Source organism: Notechis scutatus, chromosome 3, assembly GCF_049901735.1.
Source record: "Notechis scutatus isolate UNSWTSFEM ecotype Mainland chromosome 3, rNotScu1.2, whole genome shotgun sequence".
Lineage (NCBI taxonomy): Eukaryota > Metazoa > Chordata > Lepidosauria > Squamata > Elapidae > Notechis > Notechis scutatus.
In genome coordinates, this window is record NC_142011.1 from 46,253,772 (window position 1) to 46,268,221 (window position 14,450).

Here is a 14,450-nt window from a genome sequence, read left to right on the forward strand (position 1 = left end):
CATTTCAGTTTAGATTAATAAAACAAATATAATATTTCAACTGATTTGTAATAACTACACTAACTTTATTTTGTCTTTAGCTGATTTAATTATTTGTTAGTAGTCACTGATTTTTCATAACTTTCATACTTAACCTTTAACTTATTAGTAATAGATTTATAAATGGTTAGATTTGTAAAATGCCTTTTCTTCAGGAGCCCTGAATGTCTAAAATGAGATTCTCCCTTCATTTTATATATACAGTAAAATAGCAATCCTGTAAAGTATATTGGTTTAAGGGAACAATTACTCCAAAGTCACCCAGTGTGTTTCCATGGCTTAGGGTGGATGGGTTAAAAATGTAAACGCATCCTTTAAAAAAAATAAAAATAGCATCAGCCACAAAAATTCATTTGGGATTTTGGAAACAGTCACATTCTTTCAGTCTCCTCTATATCACAGGATTGCTATGAGGAAAAAAGCATGAGAAAGCACTATATATGGTGCCTTGTGTTCCTGAATGAAAAGCAACTAATAACTGAAAATATATGCTTTGAAAAATGCAAGGGAGTCCTGATCTTCAGTTACATTCAATATATTGTGACTTTAATAAAACCTCAGTTTTAAAATGATTTTCTCACCGAAGCCACCTTTAAAATAACCTTTTAACATAGGACCATATATCTTGTATACTTACGATTTATATTGACTGTTTCCTAGTATGATTGATTGCTAATTGTACCCTATGACTTTCATTAAGTTTCATACCTTATGATTCTCGACTCCTGACGAATGTATCTTTTCTTTTATGTATACTGAGAGTATTTACACCAAGACAAATTCCTTGTGTCCAATCACACTTGGCCAATAAAGTATTCTATTCTATTCTATTCTATTCTATTCTATTCTATTCTATTCTATTCTATTCTATCCTATCCTATCCTATACTATACTATCCTATTCTTGAGAATTGGGAAAATTAAGTTCTACATCCTAGGTCTCTAATTGTAACACAATACTAAACTTTCAGTTGACTAAATTTTATTAATAACTGGCTTCTTTGGTGTTTTAGAGATATTGGGATATTGGAATCTTAGTGGTATATTGAGTAATTTTTAATATATTAAACTATTACAAAATGACTCAACAGGAGACAATAAAGATGTATGAAGAAATGTTAGTGGTGCCTAAAAGTATTTATGAAAATGTGACAAAGAATAATAAGGAAATGATGGGATTCTTCAAAGATAAAGATGTGAGTGTAGAAGATCTTCAACAAATGGTGGAAAAGGTGAATATAATATTCAGAAGACAGATGAGAAATTAGGAGTGATGGAGGAGACAAATCAAAATAAGACAAAAATACTGAAGAGACAGTAACAATAAATACTAAGAATCAAACAGATAATTCTTTAAGAGCTTTAAATAGAACTGGGGGGAGGGGAAGAAGATCTCCCCAAAATAATGAAAGGGTTATGGATGGGTATTCAAATGATGCACCAGAAGGAGACAAGGAGTAAGGGAGAGGGAACATTCAGTCTGTGTAAAAATGTTAGGAAGAAATATAAGATTCTAAGAGAGAAATATAAAAGAATTATCAAAAAGTCAATAAATGATAAAACTCTAAAAAGACTAAGAGTTGATGGATAGAAATAAAATATTTTGCAATACGGTGACTGTATTAAAAACTAATAGAAAAAAGTAAAGAATATAAATTGGGAAAATAGTAGTATACATATTGACATATAATAGAATTTATTATGACCACAAATATATTATGTTAGGAGGTGGAAGACTATGATTAGATATGTTTAAATGTATTATTATTATTATTAACAGTGTGTAAAAATATATTGAAACTTATAGCTTTCAAGGACTATAAATTCAGGGGACTTAGAGATATAATCCCAGGACTGATTAATCCTATCAATAATTGGTTTTATTGGTGTTTTTAGAAAATTGAGATATTGAAAGTACGGTGGAACATTCAGCAATAATTAAAATATTAAAATATTAGTGATTCAGTAAGGGACAACATATACATTGTATGAAGAAATGTTATTGATATTTAAATATACAGTATTTATGGAGAGTGATAAAGAATCATAAAGAGAAAATGGTATTGTTTAAAGACAAAGATGTTAATATAAAAGAACCCCAACAAATGAGGAAAAATGAGTACAAATTGGGAAAATAGTATCATATGTATTGATATATAAAAGAATTTATTATAATTACAATGTCCATATTAAGGTTAGAAGTTGGAAGACAAAGGTTATATATATTTAATTGTATTATTATTGTTAGCATTGTGTAAAAAGTATATTGACCCAGTCAATATACTGTCCACAAACTATGTATGGCTGTTAAAGGAAAATTACAAATGAAATATATACAAAAAAAAGTCTATACAGTTACTGTTTCAACTCCTTCCCTCAAAACAACGCTATAGAACATTGTACACCAGAACACTAGACATAAGAACAGTTTTTCCCGAAAGCCATCACTCTGCTAAACAAATAATTCCCTCAACCCTGTTCAATTATTACAAAGTCTGCACTATTACTGTTAATTTTGTCATTACTCCTTATCACCCATCCCCTCCCACTTGTGACTGTATGACTGTAACTTTGTCGCTTGTATACTTACGATTTATATTGACTGTTTCCTAGTATGATTGATTGCTTATTGTACCCTATGATTATCACTAAGTGTCGTACCTTTTGATTCTCGACTCCTGACGAATGTATCTTTTCTTTTATGTATACTGAAAGTATTTACACCAAGACAAATTCCTTGTGTTTTCAATCACACTTGGCCAAAAAAGTATTCTATTCTATTACCAATCACAATTCAGACCAGTAATTTCATCATCAAGTGACATGATTTTAAAGTGAAAAATTATGTGACAGTCGTGGACTTATGATATCAATTCATCAGTATTGGCTGCAACTGTTAAGTGAATCACTATGGATTAAGCCCAATGTCACGTGACTATGAATTGAAATTTCCTGCCAACTTGGTTGATAACAGAAATCTGTCATTAGAAATGGCATTAGATGTTTGTATTGCAGTGTTTCTACAACCTCAGGAACTTTAAGATGCGTTGACTACAATTCTCAGAATTCCTCTACTAGCATGCCATCCCCAGTCATCATGCTAGGGAATTCTGGGAGTTGAAATTCATGCATCTTAAATGTGCTGAAAGTGAAAAACACCAGTCTATTGCTATAGTCCTAGGCTTACGACCACAAAATTTTCATTGCTAACAAGGCAGTTGTTAAATGAGTCATAACCCGTTTTACATCCTTTTTGCCACGGTTAAGTAAATCACTGCAGTTGCTAAAGGAATCATGCAGTCTTCTAAATAAATCTGGCTTCCTCAATTAACTCTGCTTGTCAGAAGCTCCCTAGGAAGGTTGCAAATGACAATCCCAGGACCCTTACATCAGGGGTGGGATTCAACCGGTGTTACTATCGGTTCAGCGACTACATTTTGCGTGTGCATGCGCATGTAAAAAAACCTTAAGCTGTGACGCCCGGAGAGCTGAAAAGCACAGTGCACAGCATTTGAAAAGCCTCTTTTTTCCTGCTTTTTCAACCTCAGCTGTGCCGCGCAAAGCAGCTGAGGTTGAAAAAGCAGGAAATAAAGGACAGGTAAGAGCCTGGGCAGGCAGGTGGGCCAAACAGCAGCAAACACAGAGTCTGCTGCTCTTCAGAGCTACCGGTTCTGTAGAGCCGGGCAGAACCGGTAGCATCCCACCCCTGCCTTGCATGCTGCAACTGTAAATACATGCCAGTTGCCAAGCACCCGAAGTTTGATTGCACGGCTATTGGGAAGGCTGCGACGATCGTGAGAACTGGCTATAAGTCACTTTTTTAAGTGCCTTTGTAGCTTTGGTCATTAAACAAATGGCTGTTAAGTCAAAGACTACCTGTATACCAAATGATGAGTGAAATAAGAGAAGGGAAGGGAATGCAAATGCTATTGTTTCTATTATGGCATCAATCCACACAAGGATCAAACGATCACATTTCATTCTTTCGTGACATACAGAAAGACATTCATTTCAGTTACTTAAAGAACAATCGCAGCCAGTCGTGAGCCATCTGTCTCTCTTCTCTGATTCCTTTTCTTTTGAATGTATAAATCAGGTTGCCTGGAGGTTGCTGTCCTGTTGAATGGTATCAATAGGAAATAGGAGCCTGTCACCTGAGACTCTTCCTTGCCTTTCAAGTGAAAAAAGCTGTTGTGGCATCCACCATGCAGAGCAGTGAGACCAAATGTCTTGTCCAATGCACCAAAATTGGCAAACAAACTGAGAAGCTAGTTTATGATTAATTTTCAAACCTCAGTAAGCCATCACTGTTCTGGATATAATTTGTACAAAAATTATACATTATGACTAATACCCCTTTTAAAAAAAAATCTATTATTAAACTAGTATAAGGAAACTGGTCATGTTCCTATAATTATGTGTTTTTTCCCTTCACTGGACAGAACAACAGAGCTGGAAGTGGACTGCCATGGGAACCCTCCAAAATGAACTATTCTCTGCATACTAAAGCAAAGGATAGAAAAAGTAACGTGCAAAGTCCAGTACTAGCTACTCTGTGGATGAATGGAAATATAGCCCTACAAAGAACATGGGGAAAGGAAGATGGGTTTGAATGGTTTACTGAAAAAAATGTCTTCATGGATTCCTTGATTTCTGTTACACACCTCACTTAACAAATACTAGGCTGGATTAAGCAAGAGGGAGATGCCAAAGAGGCCATACTGGATCTTTTCCTCTTATAATATCAGCATAGAGTTTATGGGTGACAAATTATGCCAAGGAACTGCTGGGATACTGTTGGGGCACAAGAATGCTATGCTTAACTGCTTCGTGAGAGTGAGAGTGAGTGAATGAGTGAGTGAGTGAGTGAGAGTGAGAGTGAGAGTGAGAGTGAGAGAGAGAGAGAGAGAGAGAGAGAGAATTTTATTGTGCCTTTCCTTCTCTGCCAGGCACTTGGTTATCCCTCTTTAATCAATTAAAGTTGCAAGGCTTGTTTAGCAATACCCCTCCTCCTTAGGAAATAAGTGAGATGACGTCCTTCTTGTCTTTCCAATATCAGATTCACTCCAGGAGGAGTTCTGAAGATTTCCAGTTCCATCACCATCATCTCCATTTCCACAGAGAATCAATACACAAAATTGCGCATCAAGACTTCCTAGTTCCATTTTGGACATATTCTCTGGTAGGTTTAAGAGAGAATAACGTCTCTACTATTTCAGATCCAGAATTTTGTAAGTATGAACACTTAAGTTTCAACCAAAAGGGCGGGGACTATAGTACTGAACTGAAAAAGGCGCACTGGAGATAGTGGTTTGTCCACATTTTGTCCTTAGCCACATTAGTTATTGCCTGTCTTTCATCAGCAGCAAGCTAAGAAACCTTTTTAAAAAATGAAAGAATATGACTGGATTTTGTAAAATCATCTGTAGAAGGCAAACTGGATGGATGAATGAAAATAGACATTTTCCTGTCAAAGAGAAACTGGCTGAGCTGAGTGAAGGGAATCAAATAGGGAATTAGTCTGGAATCCCTATGTGGGCATAAGAGGGTAAAGTATGATACCCCTTAAGTGTCACTGAAGCTTATCTAGTCTATTTTAGGTGCAAATTATCAAACAGCTAATTGAACTCTTTGCATGTGGATCTGTTTGTTTGTGCCTGACATTATCTTCATTGCAAGCACTTGCCCTTGTAATACTCCCTATACTGAAAAACATAGCAAAATAGTTTGCCCTAGCTGCCCTTGGCAGGCAGAAGTAGTTGCAATGAGCAAACTGAATAAAATTTCCCTGCGATATTGACTTACATTTTTTTAATTCACTGTGAGCCAAACAAAACAACTTTATTGCAATCCACACTTTTAATTTTTTCCAAATCCTCTCTGAACTCCCAAGCAGTTCTATGACAAGGCTATGCTTATTTTACCAAAATGTTTCTTCTTGAATTACTGGCTTTCTTTGACAGAAGTTTAGTAGAACTATAGTTTCTGCCTTAATAACAGCTTGCAGTGACTGCTGACTTTTGCTTTATGGAATATTCCCAAATATTTATTTTATTTATTTATTTATTTATTTGATTTGCCAATTGTTTACAAGACAATAAGTATAAATGTATACATAGTTGTGAATACATGAAATGGTTACATATAAGAAAAATAAAGAATAAGAGAAACAATAGGACAGGGACGGTAGGCACGTTGGTGCGCTTATGCACGCCCCCTACAGACCTCTTAGGAAAGGGTGAGGTCAATAGTAGACAGTCTAAGGTTAAAGTTTTTGGGGTTTGGGGAAGAAACTACAGAGTCGGGTAGAGTATTCCAGACATTGACCACTCTATTGCTGAAGTCGTATTTCCTGCAATCAAGTTTGGTGCGGTTTACTTTGAGTTTGTATCTATTGTGTGCTCTTGTGTTGTTATGGTTGAAGCTGAAGTATTCATTGACAGGTAGGACATTGCAATGTATGATTTTGTATACCATGCTTAAGTCAGACCGAAGACGGCGTAATTCAAGGTTTTCTAGTTCTAGAATTTCAAGTCTGGTGGCATAAGGTATTCTACAGCGAGTAGAGGAGTGGAGAACTCTTCTTGTGAAATATTTCTGGACTTTCTCAATTGTGCTAATATCAGATACGTAGTGTGGATTCCAGACTGATGAACTGTATTCGAGTATTGGTCTAGCAAATGTTTTGTATGCTCTGGTTAGTAGTGTGATATTACCAGAGAAAAAGCTACGTAGGATTAGGTTAACAACTCTTAATGCCTTTTAGTTCTCAACAATCATATTTTAACTGCACTCATTGCAAGAAGAACAGCTACGGCAAGTTAGGATATCTTACTAGGGAACTTCATTTGCTGAGTAGGGTGAAAGATAATGATTGCCTCTTTTTTGCCGAGTTATGTGGAAAGAGAACGTGAGGGAAATCATTCTCAGAAGTTCGCTCATCTACAAGCTTATAAAAATAGAAATAAATCCAATGGTGTCTCGGTTCACCCAAGTTAATATTCATGCAATACAGAAAAGCAATCCAAAGAAAGAAAAATAGTAGTTTGCTGAGAGCACTAAGAACTCAACAGTTCAACCTGAAATGCACAAGTTCTTCTGGAAGTACACAAGTAGCACCTTACCTAGGGCAACAGTTGTTTTCAGTTTCTTAGAACTCTTCATCAGACAAGATGGTCAAAATAACGAAATTTAAAGATGAGTCACTGAGTAAAATTCAAAGTCCTTTCCTAATGCAAGCAACTGTAACTATGTATTCAATTTCTAGATGCTCTCTATTAAGTAAGTTGAAATTCTTTAGATTTTCATTCTTGAATTTAATCAGTATTGTATTGAATTTATTCAGCATTCGGTGTTAAAGATACTGCTGTAAGAATTATGCCATTAAAAAGCAGTATGTAATATGGCCACTCATAATTGATAATTGATTGAAAATAATGCTTTTGAAAGGTCAGAAAATAAAAAAGCTAAATTTCCTCCATCACCAACTGTGTGTTAAGTATAATACTATTTTCTCAGTACAATACTCAAAACTTCTGATAAAATAGACAAAAATTTATAGAATAATTCGGTCCTTAAGGTGCACCAAGATTCAGTTGTATTTTCCTGGGTTGTAACTTCAACTGCTTTTGCTCCACTCATTTTCTCCGGATATAGGCATCAAAGTAACCCTTCCCAATTGGGAAATATATGATGAATATAACACAAGTTTACTGTAAGGGCAACTGAATACAATTTAGAGTGAAAACAATATTTCCTGAATGCATAAATAGTGTAATCATTAAAGCACTTTTAGATGGAAAAATGTTTAAGCCTACCCTAAATTTTGATTTGTGCAATGAGGATGGGAGGGGGAAAATCTCTACCTACTGCAGCATGGCCTGCATAATTCACCTGAAACAATGTTTTTCTTAAACACTGAACAGATATATGATTTTTGCTAAATCCTGAATATTTCTCTTTTTCTTGAAAAAAAGGAAGTGCCAAATCTCCAGTACCAAATATCTATGCCATACACTTACATATACTCTAACATTAGTTACCTGTCCTGTGAAATTGGATTCTAGGGCCCAGTTTTCCTACCAATGACAAATCCAGCAATGATATAGAACTGAGCAATGTAAAAATGGTGTCTCCCATTTTTTCTAAGCTTTACCAAAGCTGTGACCATTTCATCTTACCTTGTCACTGACGCATTCAGACTCTTCTGTCAGAAAGTAAACATTCCCACTTTCAGCCATAAGGGTAGTAGTGTCTGTAGTAGATGAAGATCTTGGGCGGCCTTGATGTTGATGCAGGATTGCTGTCAGGCTGCTATCCTGGGGGGCCCTACGCACAAGGTGTGGACTGCTTTTTTGTGGTTCTACAGAGCTACTCTTGGCTCGGCGACTGCCACTGTGCAAACTGGTTCCTCTCTTGATGGAAGGACGGGAGCGAATCTGCTGTAGCACCCTGTTGAAGGCAGTGGGTCGAGCTGGGAGGTCGTGGAGAGACACAGCATAAGAGACACGGTGCATCTCAGGAGAGCGTTCTTTTTCATCAGGGGAGTCATGATCAGACATGCCATGGTGTTGCTGGGATGACTCCTGGGAATTCTGATGCTCCCGTTCCCGGGATCGTCTACGACTATGGAAAAGATGTTTCAGTCCATGACCAAACATAGAACCTTCAGACAGCTGTTGTATCTTCTGTTCAAGGAAAGAAGACAAAATATTGGAAAGATAGTTATGGAAGGAGCTACCCAAAATTTGTTGCAAAACACAGTTGAAATATGAAAATATGAAAAAACCCACCCTGGCCATGCCACCCCAAACCACAATTTTGCAATTGTCTATTGTCACTGACTGGTATCATTCTATTGAAGTCCAGATTTCATCCATATGAAGTGCACATCATAACCAAGAAGCCTGGACACTATGCTTCCTCATTACATTAGTAAATTCCTGTGTTGCCCTATCTGCAATATATGATACATTGTTCCCCCTTTGAAAGGTAGCCAACGTCCACTGCTATGGAGTGCTATGGAAAAAAAAAACACGGGGAAGCAATCCAGAGGCCAGTAGGAAAATGCCAAGTGCAGAAAAAATATGCATTAAATCTAGAGAGGTGCAACAGCATTCCAAAAGACTAGCGCCTGATCTAACTCCATCAGATATCAGAGGGAAAGACAGGAGATGTGGACAGATTTGAAGAATAAATTATCTAAATAAAGTTTAGTTCTATTTTACTGTGTAGTCTGTTTCCTGATATGGTTCATCTTGAAGGGATGACATCAGCAATAGTCAGAGATTTGTGCTGAAGAAGTAGGAGTAGAGAGTAAAGAGGCAGGCCTTGATGGAGACAGGAAAGATCCATTACCAAGGCAACTGTCAGATAAAGTGGATTGAGCCTACATCAAGAAAGAGTTTTACAAAAATTTCCAGAGAACTCCCCCCGCCATCATATTAGAGAAAAGGAAAAAAGAGGGAACCACATTTGGACTTGTAAGATTCTGTTACTATAACTATTCTAATAATTGTCATGTTGGGCCTACACAGTTTCTTATAAGGCTGATAGTAGCAAAACTCTGAGGAGGACAAAGATGAATGCTTAGGGGTAAAGGACAAGAAGACATAAAAATCATATGATTAGAAGAGCTGCAATTAATTGCATACCCTTTAGCATCATAGGGACATACTGTCATAATATAATTTACTACCTACTCACCATGCTATTTTGTTTTGGGATAAATAAGTTTATGTAAAGCATAGAAAAGAAATAATGAGCAAAGGAGTTAGATCTAAGAAGAAAAGAAAATATAGCCAAACATAGTTTATATACCATCACCATTCACTACTTTTCTTTATTCCTATCCTTGCAAATCATCCGGTTTCCCCTAGATTTACATATTGATATTGTCATTTGTTCTTTCAGATTGGTATATTGTTCCTTCTAAAGATACTTATGTGATGGCAAACTTACTAAATCATGAAAGTCATTCATCATTGCTATGTGTCATTTTAAACATGGCATTGTAAAGAATATCTATTGTTGGATATTTTGAATATCAAAGCAGCTCACAGAATCCACAATCTAAAGTCCAACTTGTGTGCAACGGTATTGTGATCACTTTTGTTTTGTCTTGTAAATCTTAACAATATTTCCAAATGAAATATTTATTTTTGCCCTTCTTAGTCTGATTTAATTAGAAAGCGGCCCCAAAAGCTTGATCAGTCTGTTTCATATACAGTGTTAACTCTACTTCTGTTTCTTTACTGCTCTCCATTGGTACCAGCTATTGCCAAAGACACAATTTGAAAAGCCTAAGGGAAAAGTTACTCAAAGGAAGAGCAACGTGTTCTGTCAGCTCTGTTGTTTTTGCCAAACCACAAAGCCAGCTAAAGTTACAGATATTAGAAGGTAAGCCTAATAGAGATACATCATATAAATAAAAAGACCAAAAGGAAATAAAAGTTCCTACAATATTCAAAAATGAAGGCCAACGAGATTATAGATATAAGCTGTTCCAAGTAAAACTGCCTTTTTCCATTGACTGAGGATGATTTTATTAATAGCAATGATGGTTATTATTTTATGATAAAAAATAAGGAAAAAGCATTCAGGAAATAGCTTGAAAGATTCAAATTGTGGGACACAAATCACTACTTATTTCTTCTATCAATGTTTTTTATTTGTACAGAACCTTAACTCAGGTGCAATAGGAAGCAAGAAAAGGCTAATGATGGGTCAAGAGCCATATACAAAAACAGTGATCATGTTACTGCACAAAACATTAATCAACAGAGGATAATGGAATGCTATTAAATTCCATTAAAAGCCTAGCTATTGTTTTCTTATTAAAATTCTGAAACTTTTCAGACCTCCCTGCCTCTTTCTAAAGTTATTCTACTTTTTGAGTTTTTCAAGTTAATAATCCATTCTACAATGAATGTGGAGAGATCCTGACATATGGTTGTGAACATATGGCCTGTGTGCATACATTTCTGGATTGGAACAGTAATCCACAAAGCTTGAGATGACAAATAGATCAGACTGTTTCCAATTCTGTCCCACCCTACAAAGTTTAGTTTAGTTTAGTTTAGTTTAGTTTAGTTTAGTTTAGTTTAGTTTAGTTTAGTTTAGTTTTATCATTGCACCTCGTACAACGAAATGAAACACCACCTTCAGTGCACATCATGACCATGACCATGAAAATAAACACATATTCACCCTTCACACATTGAACCAAAAATCCCCGGCATTACACCAACACTGCACTATACAGCAGAATTCAAAAGAGCTACTGCCCTGGGATAGAAGCTGTTTTTCAGCCTATTTGTCCTTGTTTTCATTATTCTGTACTGTCTGCCAGATGGCAATAGTTGAAAAAGAGGGTTCCCAGGATGAGATGGATCTTTGAGAATGTTTTGAACTGTCTTAAGGCAGAGGAGCTATAAAGCTCTTCCAAAGAGGGGAGAGGGCAACCAATGATCTTCTGGGCAATGACATTAACCCTCTGGAGTGCTTTCCTATCTGCCACTGTGCAATTGGCAAACCATACAGAGGTGCAGTATGTTAAAATGCTCTCTATGGTGCAGCGGTAGCTCTTCCTGCATCAGATTAGTAATATGTGACAACAATACCATATATGCAATATAGATTAAGGATGATTCTATGTTATAGTATTCTCAACCCTATCATGAATACAAATATTATTGAATAATTTAATTTCTCTTGTGAACCAGCCTCATGTCACTGCAAACACACAGGTATTTCAATCACTAAACATCCCTTTTGCTAGTTAAATAAGTTAGCAGTAAAAGATTCACTGAGGACAGCCTTTTTACATTAGTATTTATAATCCAAATATACGTTTTAAAATTCCAGAATTTAATTTTAACTGGCCTTTCATAAAATATCTGAGGCTATGATATATGAAAAACAGAATCCAATGTTTGAACAAGATATAATTTGTTGTCATCCATATCCTACAGATTGTTATCTTAGAAAATTATTTTTGAAAGGGGGGAAAATCTCTACCGAATTGTTGCTTTGGACATCACAATTTAAATTTATACTATTTATAGTGTTTCTATGGAAACAGTGTACATAGATAAAAAAGAACTACAAAACCTACAGATTTCTCCCATCACGATACAAGATGGATTTAGATTCGTCTGCCTTTAAAAAGACTCATGGGAACCAAAATGAACAGTTCCCACATTTTAAAAATAACTAAAGTAAAACATTAAAAAGAGAAAGTTGGTGACAGAGAAGGAAAAACAAGTTATTTTGACAGCAATGTACAAAGACTAACTTAATCTCATTTTTTCCATTTAAAGTGGGTGGGGGTGGGAGTGGATTGGGGGTGGCAAATGACAACCAAATAGCAAAACAAATAAATGGCAGCTAAAATTTTTGCTTTGTACATTGTTCAGGAAGATGCATACACACAGAAAGAGAACAAGTGGTCTGTTCAATCGCAACAAGTAACTCAAACTCTAGCCTCGTGTTGGGACTACAACCCCCAGAACTTCCTACATTGCAGGACTCTGCTGGGATGTTGTAGTCCCAACACATCAGCAGTGGTATCCAATTTCATGTAGTGGTCAGGATTTATAAGGTTACATGTAGTTGACAAAGAAGCAACTGTTTTTCAAAAATACATTGCTTCTGGATAATTCACATTCCCAGAGAATTTGACTACACATACCACAGGTTCATTCACAATATGTATATTGAAGTTTAGCAGTAATATTTCTTGCTGAATTGGTACCACTATTAAACAGAACATTACTTTTGTTTGTTTGTTTAGGAGATTTATAATGCCACCTATTCACACATGGCGACTCAAGGCAGCTTACATGAATATAAAAGCATCATATAAAAACAATAAACTAATAAAAGAGAGAATTATATAATAAAATAATAAAATAATGTAATGAAACAACCACCCACCACCCACCCCGGCAACAACACATCATATGAGCCATTTAATGGGCTCCATCCCGCTCTGCTTTCCCCAGGCCCACTGGTAGAAGCAGGTCTTCAGTGTCTTCCAGAAGAGTGTTAGAGTGGGGGCTATTCTAATTTCTGGGGAAATGATGTTCCAGAGAGAGGGAACCACCACAGAGAAGGCCCATCTTCTGAGTCCCACCAGGTCTTGCAGGTCCCATCCCCACTAGGGGATGGGACCTGCAACATTCCTTGACTCCCCCACTCTGGTGGGTCAGGTAGATGTGACCAGCATAAATGGTCAGTTGAAAACCAAACTGACCTGATCCCCTTTTTAATAGAATGACCATATTAGTCAGCCATGTGAAATGTAGCAGATGTGCTGTACCTTGATTTCAGCAAAGCATTTGACAAACTTTCACTGCAATTCTAGTAGAGAAGATGGCAAGATGAGGCCTGGACTAGGCTACTATTAGAAAAAATACATAGATGGTTGAATATCTGTGCCAAAGGGTATACATTAGTAGCCTACATCAAGCTGGAGGGAAGTACAGTTGAATTGCAACAGGGCTCCATGTTTGTCCAATGTATGTATAAATAAATACAGTGTTATGCGAATGCAGAAATGGAATGCTGATGTCAGAATGACATAGATACTGCAGATGGAAGAATCCTAATCATATCCAAAATGAGGAAAAATAAGTTTTTTTCCCTTTAACAATGTATTTATTTCTATCACATTAACTTTTGGTGTTTTGTTCTTTTTATATTGTCATTATTTTAAAAGCAATAAAAATACACACACAAAAAGCATTGCTATGTACTTCACAGGAGTATTGAAACAGACTGGATGACTACTTATTATACATGAAGTAGAAATGGATTCCTGCACTAGATGTTGAAATCCATTCAACAACCACAAGTGAACCATCAACTGGGCTATTAATTGAAATGGTTGCTAAGTGAATTATGATTTTACTTCAGTTTTCCTTTCCTTTGCTTTATACGTAGACCTGCAAAGGTTGTAAAAATGAGGATTATAAAGACACTTTTTTCATCATCAGTCACTAAACGAGGACAACCTGTACTTGATCGCCAAGTCCCTTCCAAGCCTTAGATTTTTTCTGATTCTATGATCCTCAAACCTTGAATTTTATGCTCGATCTGCCACTGTGGAAATGTTTCCCTTCTGAAAAATTAATGGCAAACATCTTATTCAAGAACAGCTGCATTGACCTGCCAACCTTAGCCGAGTGACTCAACAACTGCCTTTCAAGCTGAAAGGAAAAAGAAAACCAAGCAAACCTGATTCATTTTCCTTAAAATATAAGGCAAAATGCAAACAAGCAATATATGCTGAGAATAGAGATGGACTCCTATTATTTTTTCCTCATTTTGGATATGATTAGGAATCTTCCATCCGTAATATTTGTGCCATTCTGGTACCAGCATTGCATTTCTGTGTTCCCAAAATACTGT

At 36.2% G+C, this 14,450-nt stretch overlaps 1 protein-coding gene and 1 long non-coding RNA gene across 5 annotated transcripts in view; one reads left to right on the forward strand and one right to left on the reverse strand.

The window, feature by feature from the left end:
• Window positions 1-14,450, reverse strand: part of TMCC2 (transmembrane and coiled-coil domain family 2) — a 101,380-nt gene that overhangs the window by 69,947 nt on the left and 16,983 nt on the right. For all 4 annotated transcript variants that reach the window (XM_026676811.2, XM_026676813.2, XM_026676812.2 and 1 more), the window contains one exon: window positions 8,219-8,725. In XM_026676811.2, the coding sequence (XP_026532596.2) occupies window positions 8,219-8,725 (507 nt within the window). The remainder of the gene's footprint in view (window positions 1-8,218; window positions 8,726-14,450) is intronic.
• LOC113418123 (uncharacterized) lies at window positions 5,081-10,890 on the forward strand. Its single transcript, XR_015748525.1, has 3 exons — window positions 5,081-5,220; window positions 10,312-10,436; window positions 10,717-10,890. It is a non-coding gene; the product is annotated as an uncharacterized LOC113418123 (long non-coding RNA).